The sequence below is a fragment of the Pan troglodytes genome, chromosome 8 (assembly GCF_028858775.2).
Source record: "Pan troglodytes isolate AG18354 chromosome 8, NHGRI_mPanTro3-v2.0_pri, whole genome shotgun sequence".
NCBI lineage: Eukaryota > Metazoa > Chordata > Mammalia > Primates > Hominidae > Pan > Pan troglodytes.
Genome location: NC_072406.2, coordinates 142,319,945 through 142,341,633, shown reverse-complemented (window position 1 = coordinate 142,341,633; position 21,689 = coordinate 142,319,945). Strand labels below are relative to the sequence as shown.

The 21,689-nt window shown below is 40.6% G+C and overlaps 1 protein-coding gene across 7 annotated transcripts in view; it reads right to left on the bottom strand.

Moving 5' to 3' along the window:
* The window catches only part of GLRX3 (glutaredoxin 3), a 50,615-nt gene that overhangs the window by 9,591 nt on the left and 19,335 nt on the right, over window positions 1–21,689 (bottom strand). For 5 of the 7 annotated variants that reach the window (XM_063782278.1, XM_054660009.2, XM_054660011.2 and 2 more), the window contains exons 3-9: window positions 14,906–14,980; window positions 13,978–14,179; window positions 8,297–8,469; window positions 7,996–8,057; window positions 5,427–5,484; window positions 3,292–3,344; window positions 26–65 (exon numbers count right to left, since the gene is read on the bottom strand). In XM_063782278.1, the coding sequence (XP_063638348.1) occupies window positions 26–65; window positions 3,292–3,344; window positions 5,427–5,484; window positions 7,996–8,057; window positions 8,297–8,469; window positions 13,978–14,179; window positions 14,906–14,980 (663 nt within the window). Of the gene's footprint in view, window positions 1–25; window positions 66–3,291; window positions 3,345–5,426; window positions 5,485–7,995; window positions 8,058–8,296; window positions 8,470–13,977; window positions 14,180–14,905; window positions 14,981–15,140; window positions 15,230–21,689 lie in introns of all 7 variants that reach the window. The other 2 variants (XM_063782280.1, XM_063782279.1) reach the window with 1 other exon arrangement.

Below are 21,689 nucleotides of genomic sequence, written 5' to 3'. Positions count from 1 at the left end.
GTGAAACATCAAACACAGAACTTACTTCTTCATCCTCCAATATATCGAATGTTTCATATTCAACACTGCAAAAAAGAGAAGACATTTTAACTGGAAATACAGTTAAATCAAAGTGTAAAACCTCTATGCATTTGATGTTTTTAAAATAATCAAGAAAACTGTTTCACTGCTAACAAAATGTACTACAGACCAATGGAAATGATTTTACTTCTTAATCTGTCTGGTACTACACAGAATTAGTCATTCCAACATATGACTTTATCTGGATTTTTCTCCGGACACTATTGGGTTAGACCAGGGGTGGGCAACCTTCTTCTTAAAGAGTGAGACACTCAACACTTCAGGCTTTACAGGCCAGACAGTCTCTGCTGCAACTGCTCAGTTCTGCTCTCTGATGCAACTGTCAGCATAAAAGCAGCCACAGACAATGCATAAATGAAGGGATGTGGCTATGTGCCAATATAACTTTATTTACAAAAATGGGCAGCCAGCTGCAACTTGCCAACCCCTGGATCAGACCCACACCCCCATCTGCACGAGCCTTCATTAACTGAACACTCTCACCCACTTCTAATATCTAACCCACCCCAGGCTGCTGCTTAACCTCCTGGAAGCTGCCTGTGCAGCAGGATGTAGTAGTGCTCGTGGACGGAGGCTGGAGGGCTCAGCAGCCGGATAACAACTACGCTGCCAGCTCCCTCCACCTTAGCAAGAGACATGCTTTCCACACTTAAACTTATTTCAGAGAGGGTGCTGTTTTTAATGTACAAAAGGCCAATGAAAGCTTTGTGGCTTTATACCATACAATGAACATTACTTGTACAAAGAATGAAAAATCACTGCATGAATATCCAACTGTATCTACTCAGAGCGATTTCACCGTTAGGTGGTCAGGTATTAGCAAGCATGTATGCCTAAATCCTTGCAGGGTGCCTGAGGGTACAGGTGCAATTCCCAAAGGTGGCCAAAGAAAATGCTACATGTAAAAAAAACTAGACTTTCCATAAAACCGAAACCATCATAGGGAAATCTTGTTTATTTAGTAAACAAGTTCCCAAGGAAACTGTCTATGGTGCAGGGAACAGTCAAAAAAACTAAATGACGGGATAAATCAGAAGCAATTACCAAAAAAGGAATGTTTGAAAGAAGAACAAAAAAAGACCCCAATGTAAACCTAATGCTTTTTAAAAACCCCAATGTAAGTCTTTGTTCAAGTTGAACTAACTAAAGGTGGCAGATCTCTTAATACTGTGATAAAAACAATGAGTTATACAACTATTCATAAAGGATCCAGGAAGCACTGGGCCCAAGTGTATGTATGTGGAGTCCTAACAGCCAATATACTTCCTAAAAGTTATTCATAAAGGGTACCTTTCAAACCTCAATATACACTTGGTTCTCAGCCACTCGTGCATGTGTATTTTGGCTACTAAAGGAAAAGATAAGAAATGAGAAAAAGTAAAAAGGAGTTTTCTCCACATACATTTGACTCCCAGCAAGAGCATGGTCTGCTCATGTTAAAAGAAGCTGAGGTCCTGGATGGCCTCACTCATCCTAGGGCCAATCATGCTTAGCAAGTCCAGAGCTGGGAGGTCATTCTCTCCCAAAGCATCCTCCTGCTCTCTGAGACAACAGGGTGCTTTCAATACAATGGAGACTAGACAGATATGGGACAGAAAGCCAAGTTACCAAGATGTTCCACCAAAGACACGAGCTGGGTCAGGCCCAGTGTGTCGGCTCAGAAGACACCTGAGGAACCTGGTACTGCTAGAGAGGGATGGACTGTGTGTGTCTCACTGTGGACCCACAGCAGACGGTCGACAAAGAAAGGGGAAAATCAAAAATGACCAAAAACAAGCCAGCCCCCACTGTATGGCCCAGGGCAGGGGTGAAGAAAGGAACAGGCTTGAAGTTACAATTACAATAAACTGACTATACTTGCCTCTATAAAATGTCATAATAATCTAAAGAAGACAACCACATCTTTTTTTTGAGACAGAGTCTCACTGTCACCCAGGATGGAGTGCAGTGGCGTGGTTTCAGCTCACTGAAACCTCCACCTCCTGGACTCAAGTGATTCTCCAGGCCTCAGCCTGCTGAGTGGCTGGGATTATAGGTGTGCGCCACCACACCCGGCTAATTTTTGTATTTTTAGTAGAGGCGGGGTTTCACCATGTTCGCCAAGCTGGTCTCGAACTCCTGACCTCAAGTGATCCACCCACCTCAGCCTCCCAAAGTGCTGGGATTACAGGTGTGAGCCACTGTGCCTGGCCCTATATTCTTTTTATGTCCCTGAAATTGTATTCAACCTGTGCTATTCAACTATTTTCAATAGATCTTTGAAGTATATCAAAGATTACTTGAAAGTAATTTATTTGAAGCTACAGTTAGAATACATGATTTTTAAAAGATGCAATCATGAAATGAGAAATAAACAAAAATATCTGACAAACCCTACAGAACATGTGCTGTATATCTCCAAATAAGGGCTTTTGTTTTTAACCACAAAAATCAATGGCAATGTTCTTACCTGACAGCTTCACCACTGAGCACATCAAAACTAGGAGCACTGCAATTTAACTTGCGCTACCTCTCAGATCCAGGTAATGGACCTTAATATGTGCCCCTCAGCTTTCTGTATTGTTTAGCAACTAGGATATTTGAGAAAAATTAAAAACTACCTATAATATATTCCCCTGAAATATCTTTATGCACGGTGAGGACTCAGTTATACACTTTCCTCTGGGAAAGTTGACAAATAGTTATTCCAAAGGTGGCCTAAAGACCTCCTTTATGTTACTAATAGGTTGACACTGGCCAGAAAACACTATTTTGATCTAAGTTAAGGCATTCACAAAACAATACAGCAAAAAATAAAGATACAGATATGTATGGATATAGACATTACAGCTGAAAAGCATAAGTGGCAGAACTGAAAAGTTGAAATTTTTTTTCTTTTTTTTGAGACAGGGTCTTGCTCTGTCACCCAGGCTGAGTGCAGTGGTGCAATCACGGCTCACTACAGCCTCACCCTCCAAGACTCCAGTGATCCTCCCACCTCAGTCTCTCAAGTAGCTGGGACCACAGATGTATGTGACCATGCCTGGCTAATTTTTTTATTTTTTGTGGAGATGGGGTCTCACTATGTTGTCCAGGCTGGTCTCGAACACCTGGGCTCAAGCAATATTCCTGTCTCAGCCTCCCAAAGTGCTAGGATTATAGACGTGAGCCACTACGCCTGGCCAGGTTGGAATTTTTTTAATACACCATTTGAAAACAACATTTACATACCCAGTACTATTTAGTATTTCCAGAATTTGTTTGCTGAATCCACATTTTGCTTCCTAAATGAAAAAAAATTTGCAAAGATTACAATTTTTGTATGACCCAAGCAGCATGGTTGTACCTAATACTCTTGTCAACCAGCACAGCACTTGTCCAGCATAGCTGCCACTACTTTCACTCAGCTCCCAGAGCTTCTGCTCATCCCCTCTTCAAGTACGAACCCATCTACACAACAACCCAGGCACACGTGACCCACAGACTTCCTTTGGTTTGTAACCACTTGAGATGACATGTGTTCCAACAGTTTATATTCTCTGTGGTCAAAAAGTTCCTCTAAGTGAAACCTAGATTTTCTACAGAGATTTGAGTTCATTCTTTAATTCACTCATGCAAAATGATCTTAACTCACTTAGTCTTTTTGCAATGATTATGACAATTATTTTCCCATTTCCAATTGGATTCTGACTCCCATTTTTCTTTTTATTTATTTATTTATTTATTTATTTTTTGAGACGGAGTCTCACTCTGTCCCCAGGCTGGAGTGTGATCTCGGCTCACTGCAATGTCCACCTCCCAGGTTCAAGCGATTCTCCTGCCTCAGCCTCCCGAGTAGCTGGGACTATAGGCATGCGCCACCACGCCCAGCAAACTTTTTGTATTTTTAGTAAAGATGGGGTTTCACCATGTTAGCCAGGATGGTCTCGATCTCTTGACCTCGGGATCCACCTGCCTTGGCCTCCCAAAGTGCTGGGATTACAGGCAGGAGCTACCACACCCAGCCTCATTTATTTTTACATTACAGAATACTAACACTTTTTTGAGTTTATGAAAATCTTAAGCTTTTTTCATGCCACAGGACTCCAAATTCCAGCAATCTTGTGGAAAAGATATGGTACCATGTAAACATTTTAATAGCCCCAATAATATTGTTTCCAAAATGTATTAATACTTTCTAGGTTTCCAGAAAAAAATAGTTTTGAGAATAAATATCCACTTAAACAATTACCGAGAATAAGAAAAAATGTCACTTTATCATTACTAGGAATTATTAACTTCCTCTATTGTTTCAATACACTGAACCAAAATCAAAGAATTTAGGCCCTAACATAATGTTTCCAACATGCTGAAATTTATATTAACATTTTCTTTGTTACTGTTACTTTCACTATTACCTAATTATATTAACCAGTTATGTTAACTAATTAGCTTCATTATACTAGTTATGTTAACTTATACACTAGTTATGGCAACCAGAGTCTGCCCTGTGAAGTACTGTGTCCCTTTCCCAATGAGCAAAGTGGTTCTCCGTGTCACTTGCCTGGTGCATCTTGCTAACAAGTGAGGCAGTTTCTTTATTCCAACAGCCTCACCTTTCAAAGCTTTGGTTTCTTTATCTCTAAAACAGGCCAAAGTCTGTCCAACCCTGCCTACTTCAACAACTGATTGAGAATTAAGTAGAGGTTCAATTGCTATGAAAATTACAAAATATGATATAAATGTGTATGGCTGGTTTCTGGAAATTACCACTCTGATCTCAATCTGAAAGAAAATTAGTTCTGCTCAAACTATTGGTGGAAGTAATCTATCAAACTTGATATTCAAAATGACGCATAATCAATATGTACTTGCATCAAAAAGCTCTAAGAACCATCCCATTACAAATGAGAATGCTGACCATTTCACTCATTCATCAAACACACAGAGCACACCTGCTACAGCCAGGGTTTGCTCCTCCACTGTCACAAAAGGACGATCTAGGGGTGCAAACCCAAGCACGACCAGGTTCCCTGCATTCAGGGAGTCCACTGACTCAGCTGCACACTTCAGCAGTCCACAAACTCAAACAAAGGATAATGACGTAACAACTCATACAACCAGTAAAGTGTTAACAGTGTTGACCACATTAGCTGACGAAGTTTGGCAGTAGAAAGAAATGCACCCCACTGAGATGTTGATGATAAAGTCAAGCAAAATGTAGATTACTTTGTTTGATCTCCGTAAGCACCAATTAAGGCCTGGATAACTTCCTGATATCGCTACAGCTTCATTAGCTAAAGCTAGGAAAAAGATTTAACTGTCCCCTTGTTGCAGATGTTAACATCAAAAGAAATTACAAATAAAACCATTTTTGAGTTCTTTACCTGTTTGTTTCCTTTCATAAAGAGCATCACAGAAGCTTTATTTGTCAGCACTTTGAGCCTAAAGAGAGAAAATTGATATAAAACGGCTCAGCTCAATTATGCAACACCACTTTTCCTCCGCTTCGTGAGTAACATGCATATTTGAGGGATGGCAGGATGACAGTTCACAGCTTTGAGTGGTATTAAACAAGCAAATGCGTTGACATTTTCCTTGATTTCATTCTCTCCCTAAGCCACTGTAAAACACAATATGGCTTTTAAGGCAACGAATGTTCCTTCAAGTTGCAATTTAAGCCCATCAACTCACAGTAATAAAAAAATAATAATAATAACCAACTCAGTAAGGAATTGTTCAATAAGGGGCCTATATATTAAGCCCATCCAAAACTTCCAGAACTAGATCTTGTGTGCACCATCTTCCATCATGATGCTGCATACCACTGTACACGTGTAAAGCTCACAAGGTCGGACTGCAGGGTGACAGCGTTAAACCTCAGAACATCAACTAATGCCAGATACTAAAATCACATTCTCTCATCTTAACATGTTTTATATTTTATACAGTCTTTCATACATCATAATCTAACATGCTGTCAGGAATTTTAATTATCTGTATATAGCCACAAGTTTAGTCACAAATCTCAAGAAAAGTCAGTGCTGGGACAACGGGTCACTGAAGAACCTAAGCCCCATGGGGTCACGCCACCATGTTCTCCCAATTCACAGCTCAAAAATCTCCTTAGAGGCTGGGCGCGGTGGCTCACGCCTGTAATCCCAGCACTTTGGGAGGCTGAGGCGGGTGGATCACGAGGTCAGGAGATCAAGACCATCCTGGCAAAACATGGTGAAACCCCATCTCCACTAAAAAGTACAAAAGAATTAGCCGGACGTGGTGGCGGACGCCTGTGGTCACGGCTACCCGGGAGGCTGAGGCAGGAGAATCGCGTGAACCCGGGAGGTGGAGCTTGCAGTGAGCCAAGATAGCACCACTGCACTCCAGCCTGGGCTACAGAGCCAGAGTCCGTCTCAAAAAAAATAATAATAATAAATATCCTTATAAACTCATCCCAAATGAAATGCATCACGCACAAAGCTGTATCACTTACATTGCCAACCGAGTGGGATTAGCTCAAGTTCAGAAAAATATGAACAGATATAGGAATACAATGCTGACCCTGACAACCCAACTAACTAACCCAGCCACCTGGATACAGGGAACCACAGCTCACAAAGTACTGCCAAAATACACGTCACAAGTCCATGAACTCCACTTCCTGCACTCTGCTCACTCGGAGCCCTTTAAATTATTACTCCAAATATGCTGAATTTTCCTTCCTACATAATTCTAGCCAGTTACCTTTTGGTGTCTGCAAGCACAGATTTAGAAGCTGCACATTAGGAAACGGAGGTCTGATGGAGACAAGGCCATTAACAGCAGCAAGCGTACTCAGCAGAGAAGGAAAATCAACTGAACAGCAAATACAAGCATATAAAAAACACAGCTGTCTTTGGAGACCACACAGCCTCCATGGGCCAAGGGCATCACCAGGCTACAGGCAAGAACCACACATGAAGACACCCAGAGTCAACAAAGGGATGAGGAGCATCGTTTTCTCATGAAGAACACAGGAAATGGTACCAACCACAGGACAGAATGCGGCACTCAAAGATCAGCCTGACATACGTGGATTGGACACTGTTTATAGAAATTATTAATTAACGACAGACAAATGAGGTATTTATTATTATTAAACACTTTTAGAAATTATTATTTAACGACAGACAAATGAGGTATTTATTATTATTAAACACTTTTAGAAATTCTCAAGATGTTACATGGCAAAAAAAATTACCAAAGGAAGGTTTATCTTACAATCTCCAGCCCCAACTATGAATGGCTGATTGCTGATATAATAAATTCCTTTTTAAAGTTCTATATTAATTTTACTGCAATAAAAATCCCATTAAGTTGCCTTACACACCAAAGTCCAACATTTCTGTAAGAGAACTTCTCTAAAAGCCAAGTGAGATCCTTGATAAAACAAATACATGTTTCACACCTCCAAAATCTGTTCATGTAAGTTCTCGTGGTCTAGAAAGGCCATGAGAAGTGCTCAAAGCTTGTTGCGAGGTGATGAGTTTTTCACACTCACCACTTGTCACTCAGTGCTCTGGCGTTGGGGCAGCACCCGCAGCAGTCACCAAGGCTGCACCCAGGAAAACACGAGTGTGCTGAGGTTACGCCAAGGAGCAGTGACAAAACAACTGGACCCTGGCTCTGAAATGCAGAGAGGTAAGCAAAACTTGGTTGTTCCACAGAAACAATGACATTTCTGTAAAAGCAAAGCAGATCCTCCACATGATCACTAAGTTGGTGCTAAAATTTCTCCAATACAAATTAGATTTGCCAAAGTTTGCATGGCTAATGTGACTAAACAATTATGACCTCTGGCACACAAATACCAAATCCTTGATTTCTACACAGAAAGAGCAATGCAAAACCTGAGGACTTTAAAATATTTTTAGTATATTAAATGATAGGCTATTTGAAACCTTCTAAAACACTTACCTTTCCTCTAATTTGGGAGCTTTGGGACAAATTGTATCTAGTTCTTCAGATGCTTCTAGCTCCTAAAATAAGCACACATATCAGTTTTATGAAAAAAATTATTATAACATAAATCTCCTTGATCATACCATAACACAGATTATTGATCAATCAACTAATCAGAAATACTGTGTATTCATTGCAGGTTCTTATTAGTAAATATAGATTCATAAGAAATTTGTATCTTAGATTTATCACAACATTTTAAAAAGTATGCTCTAAATGGAATTTCTTTACAAAGCACAGACTTCTCAATTCTAACCTTAATTATATCAAGTCCTCCTATGAGCTCTCCAGAAACATAGAGCTGAGGATAGGTAGGCCAATTGGAATAGGCTTTGAGTCCCTGTCGAACCTCTTCATCTGAGAAGATATCAAAACTGCTAAACTGAACATTATGTTTGTGAAGAATTTCCACCATCTGCTTGCTGAAACCTGTACACAAAAGAAGAAAATAAAGCACTTAACTTCTCTCTCCCAAAACACATACACATAGATAATACATTAGTTCAGCGTACATATCATCTAAAAGACATAGACGCCTGCCTTATTTTGCTGGTGATTTAATTAGCATGGCTGAATAATATACAAAGAGAAAATAAATTCCTGGATCCCCTTATTTGACCTTGAACCATATCACACACTCAGATATGACTTAACTTTTTGACACAACTGTTACTAAAAAAAAAAAAAAAAGCGGTGTGTGTATTTATTAAAGTTATTCTTCAATATCATGGACATTTTTTGTCACAGGAGAAATAGCACTAGCCAAAAAGCAGAGACCTGGGGGTGATGGTGCACACCTGTAATCCCAGAGACTGGGGAAACTGAGGCAACAGGCTCACTTGAGCCCAGAAGTCTGAGGCTGGAGCGACCTATGAGATTGTCACTGCACTCCAGCCTCCAGTTTGAGTGATAAAGCAAGACCTTGTCTTTAAACAAAACCAGAAATCTGAATCTGACACCTGCTCCCTCCACCCACCAAGCTGACACACAATGAGGCCATGGGTGGCCTCCACTCAGCACTTTCCTACTAATCAGGAGACTGACCTGATGCTCTGACAGTCCCTCCCAGCCTTTCTGTTGTGAATCTATGAGAATCAATTCTGGGCAGATGAAAAAATTCTACAATTGTTATTTTTAACTACTACTTGACTATACTTAAAACCCAATGCTGTTTCATTTCTACTGCCATTTTACTACTTCCTGAGTTCCCACTTCAGTAGTTCTCAATCTTCACTATCTCTAAGTAGGATGAATTAAAAATCAAGAAGGCATGTGTTCTCCTGTAGTCTAAAATACACACAGTACATTGAATTTTAAAGCTATCTTCTCTGTTGTTATATATGAACCATCAATAGATTGACGGTATTCTTTCTCATCTCATGTCATAACTTGACAGTTTCTTTTTTAAAACTATTTACATTCCCTAAAGTATGTAATGTAATTTTTTTACTACACTATAGCGACAATTTTATGTTCCATGATTTTATTATACTTTTGTGACACATTTTTATTCTGTACTTTTTTGACATCATCTTATTATGACATTAGAACTGAAGAATAAGAGTGTGAATATCGGTCTTTTATAAACCTATTAGCCTAGTCTGAAAAAAAAAGTATTTTTCTTTCCATAAGCTAATTCTTCTCCATTGTTCCCAATACTTTGTAGGGCCCTACTCTTTCACGCCTCATTCTTCTTCTCAAACACAGTTGTAATTCACTGGAAAAGAACCTATTCTTCAGATTCAAAATTTCTATAAGACTTAGCAGTATCAGCAATTGTTTTTAAATAAAATCAAACCATAAAATTCAATATAAGATTAATTGCAAGAATGGGCTTTACTGATGTCACCCAAAATCATATTTACTATTAAAACATGGATCTACAAGTGAGCTCTAAACATTTTCCAAATCTGCAATTTATTGAGATGAAGCACTAGTATTTATTTGTATAGCATATAAGTTGCTTTTCCTACATCTGAAGTGTTAAGTTCATGTACAGCCTGAAGTAAAACACTGATTCTGAAATTTTTTTATTCATCTGGGAGTTCATTAGTAAACAGCTAACGGCTGATTGCTGATGGTTATTCTGTTGCCAATATATTAACTCATTTTTACTGTAACTGGCTGAGAAAAAGCTTTATTTTAGCTTTAGGCAATTACATGCAGACTAGAAAGATTGATTGGTAGTGTTTCATTTTTAAGAGTTAAAGTGGCAGACTAGAAATGTTACGCTTAAGGATAAGATGGCAAGAAGGCTTTATTCTAGTAACAAAATATTTACACACCTTTTTTTAAGAAAAATGCATGCATGCAATAAAAATATTTAAATGTAGAAAAGTAATGTTTAACTGCCACAGAATCCCCATTTCCACCCCCAGTCATTTCTACTCATGACATGAATAGGTGCCTAACACCGCATCTCATCACTACCTAACAATAAACCCTAAAAAACATCTCTGAAACCTGATTCTGTGGCTGATTCAAAAGTAAGAGCCCGGCTGGATGACTCTCACTGCCGGAGGAATATCTGACTATGCCTCAAATACCTTTTGCTTTGCTAAAAGCTTTGTTAACTGAAATAGTTATAAGAATTCCCAAATAATTAACCTGCTCAAGGATTTAAGATTCTGTTTAAGATGACATATACCTCAGTGCTTCTGGAAACTCTTCCTAAAACAAGCATTTTCCCGTCTTCATGAGGAGCACAGAGTAAGGACAATCCAATTCTTTTCAACTGAGACCCTATCTACACGTCAGGCTCATAACACACCATACAATTCTGCAGGTAGAGCCCACGTGAAGGATAAGAAGATGGAGACATGACCTGTGCAGGGGTTAGGCTGAGTCCAGTGGGGCTCCAGGAGAGACCCTAAAAATGGCTTTCAAGGTTTTCTAGATATAAAATTTAAATGTTATTCATTCATGTTTTTCTGATTAGCAGAAAGCAAGGTGGGGACAAACTAATCAAAAAACAAACATCAAAATACTCCGCAGTGGGAGTTCGGTGGTGTTAGCAGAGATAGCACTTTCAAAGCTAATTTGGTGCAAAATAAGGAAAGAGCAGCCACGTGCGTGTTCACAAGACGAGATGGCCAGTGCTTTTATAAAGGGAGCTTTGCCTACACCCTTCTCTAAAATGCCAGAAGAAGAGCAAAAACAATGCTCCACTAACCAGGCTCAGAAAGGAACAGCAGAGGGTCGAGGTGACTTATGTTCCCATAAGAAAACAGTTTAAAAATATTTTCTAATTAATCCTAAGTATTTTATTAAAGAACAGCAACATTCTTAAATGATCTATTTACTATATATGACAGAAAGACATGTAACAGAAAATATCAGGAAACAGAAAAACCCACTGAAAATGTAGTTATAAAAATTATATAGAAGTACTTTAAAAGAAGAAACTGTAACCGTTCAATCATATGTATCTCAAAATATTTATTGTCTTTTATTAATTAAATATCTATAATACTATGTTTTCAGATGGCTCTGAAATGTGTTTTGTTTTGTTTTGAGACAGAGTTTCACTCTGTCACCCATACTGGAGTGCAGTGGCTCGATCTCGGCTCACTGCAACCTCTGCCTCCCAGGTTCAAGCAATTCTCCTGCCTCAGCCTCCCAAGTGGCTGGAATTACAGGACTCCACCATGCCCAGCTAATTTTTGTATTTTTAGTAGAGATGGGGTTTCGCCATGTTGGCCAGGCTGGTCTCGAACTCCTGACCTCAAGCGATCCGCCCACCTCAGCCTCCCAAAGTGCTGGGATTACAGGCATGAGCCACCACGCCCAGCCCTGAAATATTTCAAAGCTTCTTTTTTATTCTATTATTTGTACAGTCTTCCAAATCTCACTCCATTATAATAAACATAATTTAAATAAGTTTAATATAAATATAAAAAGGCTAGCAGTATATTTTAAATTCAGTTTAATAAAGTAAAAGGTAAGCAGAAAAATTAAAATGTCTAAGTTTCTCTCTAATTTACTTGAATAATCATACAATATCTACACTGAAAAGGCCCTCCAAGATTGGCTCCAACAGCCAATCTTGTTCCCAACAGCACTAGAAGGAATTAAAGGCACAAGGAGGGTACCTGACTTGTCCCCAAAGTTGCTAAGGCCGCAGGGGTGGGCCTGAGGCTCGCCTGGCATGACACCCAGTGCAGCACACTTCCCAGGACATCCTTCTCCTCTGAGCACTCCTTCCCCAAGCTTCAGTGTTGCCACCTGCCTTTTCATTAGGTTTATCATTCAGAAAAGACTGAGACTGCTGCTGTTCAACCCCAAAGGAGAGAATACTGTAGAGATTTCACTGTAGGTGTGCTTCACCCACATTTCACAGCCAGTTCTACTGTACCTGAGATCTGAAGGAAGGTGCTGAATACAATCCATTCGACTGAAGTGGTAAGTTCCCATTTAGTGGCTACCACACAAAGTACAAGAAATAATTTTCATGTTTCGTGGAAGAAGGTGAATGTGAACCATTTGCAACCCCCGTTAAAAACAAAATAACAAACGCAACAGAGACTATCTGTTGCTACCTTTAGTTTAGTACAGACTAAGTTAGCTTTGCAATACACAAATAGCAGGCATTATCTGACACATAAATACTGGCAGGGAAATTTTTTAGGCAGAACTAAGAGATATTTTTAAGACAGAATTCATGGTGGCTCACGCCTATAATCCCAGCAGCACTTTGGGAGGCCAAGGCAGGCGGATCACCTGAGGTCAGGAGTTTGACACCAGCCTGACCAACATGGACAAACCCTGTCTCTACTAAAAATACAAAAAAATTAGCCGGGCATGGTGGTAGACACCTGTAATCCCAGCTACTCGGGAGGCTGAGACAGGAGAATCGCTTGACCCCTAGTAGACAGAGGTTCCGGCGCACTGAGATCGTGCCATTGCACTCCAACCTGGGCAACAAGAGCGAAATTCCATCTCGAAAAAATAAGAATTCATCATGAAACTTTATTTTTAAAACTAGACATTATCATAAGCTAATATGTAATTTAATAACCCTACAGGGAAGAATTTAGAATCAAATTCACACTAGAAGCTTGGCTATCTTTATAAAGTCACTCTGGACATGCTGTAATCATATCAAGAGCATACTCAATGTTACTGCCCCTATCTTAATAAAGTCCCTCCTGTGTAGTTGACACAAATACTCTTAGAGTCTCAACAGCATCATCAAATGGCATTAAATGCTCAATTATGCAGCATACTAATGTTGTACTAGGCACAGTAAAAAGAAAATAACATAAACCCACTACCAGAGGGGTCAAATAACTCTAAAACTTACTTAAGGACAAAATTATAAGCATCCATGTGTACAGAAAATAAGAGTGACTACAAGCCAAGAATTCGGAATCTTTCCATTACCAGCAGCTATAAACTGGAAATGACAGCAATGCAGGAAGAGAATCATTAGACAGTGATGACACAGGGGAGGCAAAAGCACACAAGGTGGACACAAAAACACTAAAAAATTCCGCAAATTTTTTAATTGCTGAATCTGAACTAGGTGAGAAACAGGAGGCTGCCAAGAAAGAAAAAATTACTGTTAACAGCAAAAGTAGATAAACAGGCAAAAGAGACAGCAATATGGTAGTTGGAACCTAATCCTAACTCTGCTTACCAGGTGACCTTGGGCAAGTCACCTCTATCTTTGAGTCTGAGGACTTCAGTATAAAACAAAAATCTGAATTAGATGAGTTCTGAGACCCCTTTTGGTTCCAACATGCTGAGTCCATAATGCAAACTAATTCTTATATAGTGTCATTGGGAATTATAACCGTTTTGATTTTCTAAAAGTATGTGAACACAAGTATAAGATGTATGGTATAGCATTCTTGGAAACAGGATGCCCATCTCAACCATACACCATTCTGGGAAAGCACCCATTTTGTTTATATTATCTTAAAGGCAGCTTCTTACCACAGCGTGGTTCTTGAGGAGTTCCTTTCATAAACAGCATGCAGGGGGCAGCATGAGTCAATTTCTTCAAGCGAAGGTTGAGATCTTCTTTAAGATGTTCATTAGCGCTGGGTGGGAAGGAGCCACTAGATGCATGTCGCTGAACTTTTTTGGTCAACTCTGGGGCATGTGCACCATCTAATCGGTCGATTTTCTGAGAATTCTAAAGTTTAAAAAGTTATTTAGAATACATGCAGCATTCCATAATAATGACATTGTTATAGCAGATTTTTAAAGGGGACAACAGTATTACCAGAGATGTAAAAAAAGAAACCCTCATTGCCAATTGCCTGCACTGCATCTCAATTTTAGAAATACATAATTTTTTTCTTTTCTCAGAAACACACTGAGAAAACACTGCAACATCTCAAAGTCAAATCAGGTCAGTCTAACATAATACAAAAAAGACTGCCCCCACATTGGCTGGAATGAATCTATTACTAAGTATAAATGAGGTATTTGGGGAACTACGATGACACCCATGGGTGCCTGGAAGCACAGGTGTGCACCTGCTTCCTAAAAGTCATTCATCAAACCAGAACCAGCCAGAGGCTCCATTATGTCCAGGCACATGCTCTAAACAACCAATTTAACCAACTCAGGGAACACTGGGGTTCCACAGCCACACATCTGAATTTTGATCAAGAAGCTCTGATTCTGGCTGCTGGCCCTACACAGTCCATGCCACTTTTCTAAGATGTTGGCAAGCAGCTGGCATGGTCTTCTTTCTCAGCATCGGTGCAAAAATGAGACTATCAGAAGAAAGGTGGAGGGCCAGAAACAGCCAAACACCTAATATTCAGGGATTAGAGAGAGGGTAAAGAAACAAAATAGGTAGCCCCATGGCACCCTACAAATGGATAATCTCTTGTACCACCTTTATCCTTACCTTGAAAAACAGAAAAGTGGGAACAGAGCTAATTTCATATTTTTCAGATACTTCAGGAACACCTTCAGCTTCCAACTTTAAAATAAAAGAATTCAAACTTGATTATTACAAAGTCCTTTTTCACTACTTTAATATGTAAATCAGTTTCACATGCATTATCCCTTCAAGTAGCTGGCATTTTTTAAAGAGCATGGTACAAAAGTTTATGACACATTTACATTTAAATGAGACTCACTGGGCTGGCATGTCATCCACTGAGTTTGCAGTGTCAAAACAGGTTCAGAGGTTTTTATTTTGTTGCACATTTCAAAAGATGCCTGGAGGCTGTGAATAAAATTTTTGGTGCACTAGTGACCTAGTAAATTTTCAATCATATGCAGCTACTACTATATTGAAATCCATAAATCACTGACCCCAGTTATGTCATGATTACAGTGCTTATTTTCTGCCCACAGCAATTCTTGCTGTTTGCTCTATTGACTAATTTCAAGAGGCAGTACATCATGACTGACAGTTGCAGCCTTCTGCAAATTATGAAGCAAAAAGGACTATTTCTTCAATAAACTATTGATGTCTGATAAATTTTGCTTTTAACTCCTGCAAGGCTGCTGGACACTAGGCAGATATCTTGCTAGGTTACTTGCTTCCGGTCTATTTACAACGTAAATACCTTTTAAATAAGATGACTGCATTGTGTTTGATAATTTCCTTGAGGCCCCTGAACGAGACAGGATGTGATATCTGATGCATGAATTTAAAACACATTTAGTAACACAATTTCTAAATAATTAGGGCACAATTACTGTAAGCTATTTATGTAGGTCTTTATAAATGATATACTTTGAGAAATACCAAGCTATATCCTTCCCTCATAGGACTGTCAATTTAATATAAACTTTTGAAACCAATAAAACTCTGTATTCACATTATACCTGTAGGAAATAAAATTTATTGATAAATTATATTGTTAAAAAGTTTTTAAAATATATACACTGTATTTTTCCAAGAGTAAAAGATTTCCACTGGGCTTGAAATACTATTTTTATTTAGAGCCTTACCCAATCAGGTTATATCTACCCAAATAAAGCTTGCAGAGAAAGTGGGAAGCAGAGTCCTATGTATTTGGCTTTTATCTTCTATCTCCTACATTCTTGGGTGCTCTTTTACTACCTTAATTCTTATTTTTTTAGAAAACCCTTCTGCAACAATATTTTTAATTATTTCCATTTTTAAAATGTACTTATATGAAAATTCTATAAAATCAATAGTCTAATAATCTGAAAAAAGAACAAAAAGATAAGGCATTCGAGACAGCTATTTAGAACAGACTCTCAAAAGTTTTAAAGACGTTTGTGTTATTTTCTTTCACATACACAACAGCACACTCAGATCAAAGATGACCAGAAAAGTTAATGACTAGGGCATGCCTACACTACCATCCCCCAGCTCATTATTTTCTGTCTTTCAACTAACATCTATGGAGTGCCCACTACGCACTGGGCATTGAGCAAGGATCACAAAAGGGCCCTTCCTTTAGTACTACTGAATTCTAACCAAAAAGTAATACAAATCCAAAAAAAAGGCAATACTAAGTAGAAATAAGGTAATGTGATCTTAAACCAGAACAAAACAGGTAGCACCCTGACTCATAAAAACAAATTCCTATCTTCTTTTAAAATCTGATTTCTTAGCCAGGCATGATGGCGGGTGCCTGTAATCCCGGCTACTCGGGATGCTGAGGCGGGAGAATCGCTTGAACCCGGGAGGCAGAGGTTGCAGTGAGCCAAGATCGCACTATTGCACTCCAGCCTGGGCGACTAAGCAAAACTCCGTCTCAAAAAAAAAAAAAAAATCTGATTTCTTCTTACATTCTTATATTCCTGCTGATTTCCAGTGGAGTAACAATTCTTCTGGGAAGCAAATGACCTCTTACAATTCCTGCTGAAGGCTGAGAACTACCACAACTGCCTCCACTCAATCAGCTCCCAGAAGAAGAGATCCTCATAACACAGAGACAATGGTAACAGACAAATCTTAAGAAGAAGGGAACAGGAACATCATTTAAGGCAAAAGAGTTCTCCAGAACATCAAGGGCATCTGAAGTCCTAAAACCCTTGCAGCACTAAAATTCGTTAGAAATATTTCTGTTGGATTTAATGTAACAGTTTTAACAATGAAAAGAGAAAATAAATATATAAATATTTTTAAAGGATCTGCATTCAGAAGAGCTCAAAGATTATCAGAAATAGCTATCATTCATGGGCGACCTACCCTGTGCCATAAACCATGAGAAGGCCTTAACATAAAACAGCCTAGCCTACAGACAATTTTGAAAGGTGCGAAATTTTAGCATGTTATCATTTCAACTTAATAAGTAGTTAAAGAGGAGGTGCAATGGTTGGTTTAAGGTTTCAACTTGACTGGGTTAAGATACCCAGACAGCTGTTAAAACATTACTCCTGGGCATGGCTGTGAGGGTGTTTTGGGAAGAGACTGGCATTTGAATCAGTAGACTGAGTAAGGAAGATCCATTCTCACCCAATATGGGCGGGGTGGGGGCGGCCACCATCCAATAGGTTGAAGGCCTGAAAAGAACTGGGAAAAAAAAATGCAGAGGAAAAGCAAAAAAGCAAATCCTGTCTTTCTCCCTCTTCCTCTCTCTCCCTCCCTCTCCTCTGCACACCCCCATCCCCCACCCCTCCTGCCCCATCCCTCCCTCCTGGAGCCGAGATATCCATCTTCTCCTGTCTTTGGACATCACAGCTCTAGATTCTCCAGCCGTTAGACTGCAGGACTTGCACCAGCGGCCCCCAGGTTCTCAGGCCTTCAGACTTGGACTGAGCTACGCCACCAGCTTCCCTAGTTCTCCAGCATGTGGAAGGCAGATGGTGAGACTTCTCAGCCTCCTAAATCCCCTCTCATCTATCTGTACCTATCCTATTAGTTAGTTCTGTTTCTCTAGAGAACCCTAACTAACACAGGAGATAACTTGGGTAACTTGCCCAAAGATACATGGCTAATAAATGGCAGAGCTGAGAAACAATCAAAGTTTGTTTGACTATAAAACCTGTGCTTTTTTCACTATACTATGGTTAATTTTTTCTACTACTACAATCAAAAATAAAGATTACATGTCAAAGTAGGATTTACACAAGACTTCAGGACCAACCAAACATGAACATTTCCAAAACAGAATCCAGGCAAAATGCCTCAAGTGGGAACCACTTGCTTCCTATACCAAGAATCCAAACCTTGGGACCAGTCCCACCTGCTATGTGTCTATGGAGAAGGAAAGAAAGCGCAAGGGAGGCATCAGGTAAATCCAGAGATGGGGAATCCTCTCTCTATTCTACTTTTATTGAGCAGGGGTCATCGGATGCCACTGTGACAGTAACGGCGAATAGCTACAATTTATTCTGGGCCATATACTATTCTAAGTGTGCTTCACGTATAGACTCACTTAATCCTCACACGTATAGACTCACTTAATCCTTACAACAACAGGCACTGTCTTTAACATCCATTTTACAGAAGAAACTGGAACTTAAAGAGGTTCCATAACTTGGCCTAGATCACTGCCATGATTTGAATGTATATGTCCCTCCTAAATTCATATGCTGGAAATTAACATCAAAGGTGATAGCAATTAAGAGGGGCCTTTGGGAGGTGATTAGGCCAAGAGGGCTATGCCCTCATGGATGGGAACAGTGCCATTATAAAAGGGTTTGAGGCTGGCTAGTCCGTTTTTGCCCTTCTTCTCCTGCTGCCAAGTGAGGACACGGCAACAAGGTGCCATCTTGGGAACAGAGAGCAAGCCCTTGCCAGACACTGAATCTGCTGGTGCTTTGATCTTGGATTTCCCAGCCTCTAGAACTGTGAGCAATAAATCTGTTGCTTAAAAATTACTCAGTCTAAGGTATTCTGTTATAGTAGTACAAATGGACTAGGACAATTACAAACCTGTTGAGTGATGTAGGCAGACAGTGTGTCTCTGGAGCCAAGCGCCTCCCTACACCATGTTCCACTTCATGGCTGCTGCCCTGTCCTCATTCCACTGACCCTTCAGTATCCTTCAGTAACAGTGACCACAACCACCTTCCTGCAACACCTTCCACTTGGCTCTCCATGTTTCCTCTGCCCTCCCTAAATGCTCAAACTCAGTGTCCGTTTCTGTCATCTCTGGCAGCCCCTGAACACCGGCATGTGCCAGCCTTGGTTCTGAGTCCTCTTCTATGCCTATCCACACTCATTCTCCTGGAGTGGGCTCATCCGATCCTATGGCTCTAAATGACGCTGCTATTACAACTCCCAACTTCTTCCCAGCCCAGGCCTCTCCCCTCACCTCCAGACTATACACTCAACACCTGCACTCAGAGCTCTATCAAACACCTATCACTAAACCTGCTCCTCCCACAAGGCATCTATCTCACAAAATCCATCCAGTTCCTAAAATCAAAAAGGAGACAACCTTGATTAATCCATTTCTCTCACTCTCACACCTACTCCATCAACAGGTGTTCTGGGCTCCCTTCCAAAATATAATCCCACTCAGACCATGACATCATTTCATCTCTCACCTGGCCTAGGAGCCTCCTAACTGGGGTACCTGCTTCTATTCTGCACCCTTCCCCCTTCAAACCATTCTCCAGCCAGAGTAACTGACTTATGACAGGAATGGAACTGTGTCATTGCTATTGCACTTGGAATAAGACCTGAATGTTATCGTTCCCCACAAGGTCACTGACCCCTGCCTGCCACTCCAACCTCACGTCACACTCTCACCACCCTCCAGCCCCACTAGCCTTTTGCTTTGACACTCTGCACTTTGGTTAAAAGCTCTTCCTAGCTCTCCCAATGGCTGGCTCCTTTCCATTTTTCAAATGGCCCTGCCGGCACAGTAGCTCACACCTGTAATCCCAGCACTTTGGGAGGCCAAGGTGGGAGGAATGCTTGAGCTCGGAAGTTTGAGGCTGCAGTGAGCTATGATCACGCCACTGCACCCTGGCCTGGGTGACAGAGCGAGACCTTATCTCTAAAAAAAAAAAAAGAAAGATCTCTCTTCCTTAGATACACCCTTCCAGCCCAATCTAAATAAAGTATCCCACCTATCCCAGTTCCCATTTTCATAGCCTATTTCTTTCTTTTGCAGAACTTATTACTACCTAAAATTACCTTAATAACATATATGTCTACTATTTGTTGTCTGTGACCCTTAATGTTCTGTATCCTCAGTGCCTAGACTACTGTGTGGCATTTAGTGTTTGATAAATTTTGACAGAATATTAAACAAAGGTGGTCACTATACCTAAGCCAAGAATGGGGATGGCAACTTACCAATGATGGCACTGAGCTGCAAGATTAAGGAGAGAACACTTAAACCTGCTATTCAGGAACATCTGGCTAAACCTCCAAAAGAGGCTTCCTTCTACTCTGTGATGTGTGATATTTAAAAAAAAAAAAAATAGAATTTCAAAATCAGAATCTTTGTCAAACAGCCAAATATAAATTTCAAAACAGAAATTTAAATTAACAGTTTTGATAGTTTAGGCGGAGATCGCTTCCAAGATGGCTGAATAGGAACAGCTCTAGTCTGCAGCTCCCAACGAGATCAATGCAGAAGATGAGTGACTTCTCCATTTCCAACTGAGATACCGGGTTCATCTTATTGGGACTGGTTGGACAGTGGGTGCAGCCCATGGAGGGCGAGCCAAAGTAGGGCAGGGCGTCACCTCACCCAGGAAGCGCAAGGGGTTGGGGGATTTCCCTTTCCTAGTCAAGGGAAGCCATGAGTGATTGTACCTGAAGGAATGGTACACTTCTGCCCAAATACTACACTTTACCCACAGTCTTTGCAACTGGCAGACCAGGAGATTCCCTCCCGTGCCTGGCTCGGTGAGTCCCACACCCATGGAGCCTTGCTCGCTGCCAGCGCAGCAGTCTGAGATCGACCTAGGACACTGAAGCTTGGCTAGCGGAGGGGCGTCTGCCATTGCTGAGGCTTGAGTAGGCCATTGCTGAGGCCTGAGTAGGCAGTTCTATGCTCACAGTGTAAACAAAGTGGCAGGGGAGCTCAAACTGGGTGGAACCCACCACAGCTCAGCAAGGCCTGCTGCCTCTCTAGATTCCACCTCTGGGGGCAGGGCATATCTGAACAAAAGGCTTCTACAGACTTAAACATCCCTGCCTGACAGCTCTGAAGAGAGCAGGTGGTTCTCCCAGCATGGCGTTCAAGATCCAATAACAGACAAACTGCCTCCTCAAGTATAGCCTCAAGGAGGCTATACTGCCTCCCATACAGCCTCACTGGGAGACACCTCCCAGTAGGGGCCGACAGACACCTCATACAGACAGGTGCCCCGCTGGAACGAAGCTTCCAGAGGAAGGATCAGGCAGCAATATTTGCTGTTCTGCAGCCTCTGCTGGTGATACCCAGACAAACAGGGTCTGGAGTGCACCTCCAGCAAACTCCAACAGACCTGCAGCTGAGGGGCCCGTTAGAAAGAAAACTAACAAACAGAAAGGAATAGCATCAACATCAACAAAAAGGATATCCACACAGAAACCCCATCCAAATGTCACCAACATCAAAGACCAAAGGTAGATAAAACCACAAAGATGAGGAGAAACCAGAGCAGAAAGGCTGAAAATTCCAAAAACCAGAATGTCTCTTCTCCTCCAAAGGAACACAACTCCTTGCCAGCAAGGGAATAAAACTGGACAGAGAATGAGTTCAACAAGTTGACGGAAGTAGGATTCAGAAGATCAATAATAACAAACTTCTCCT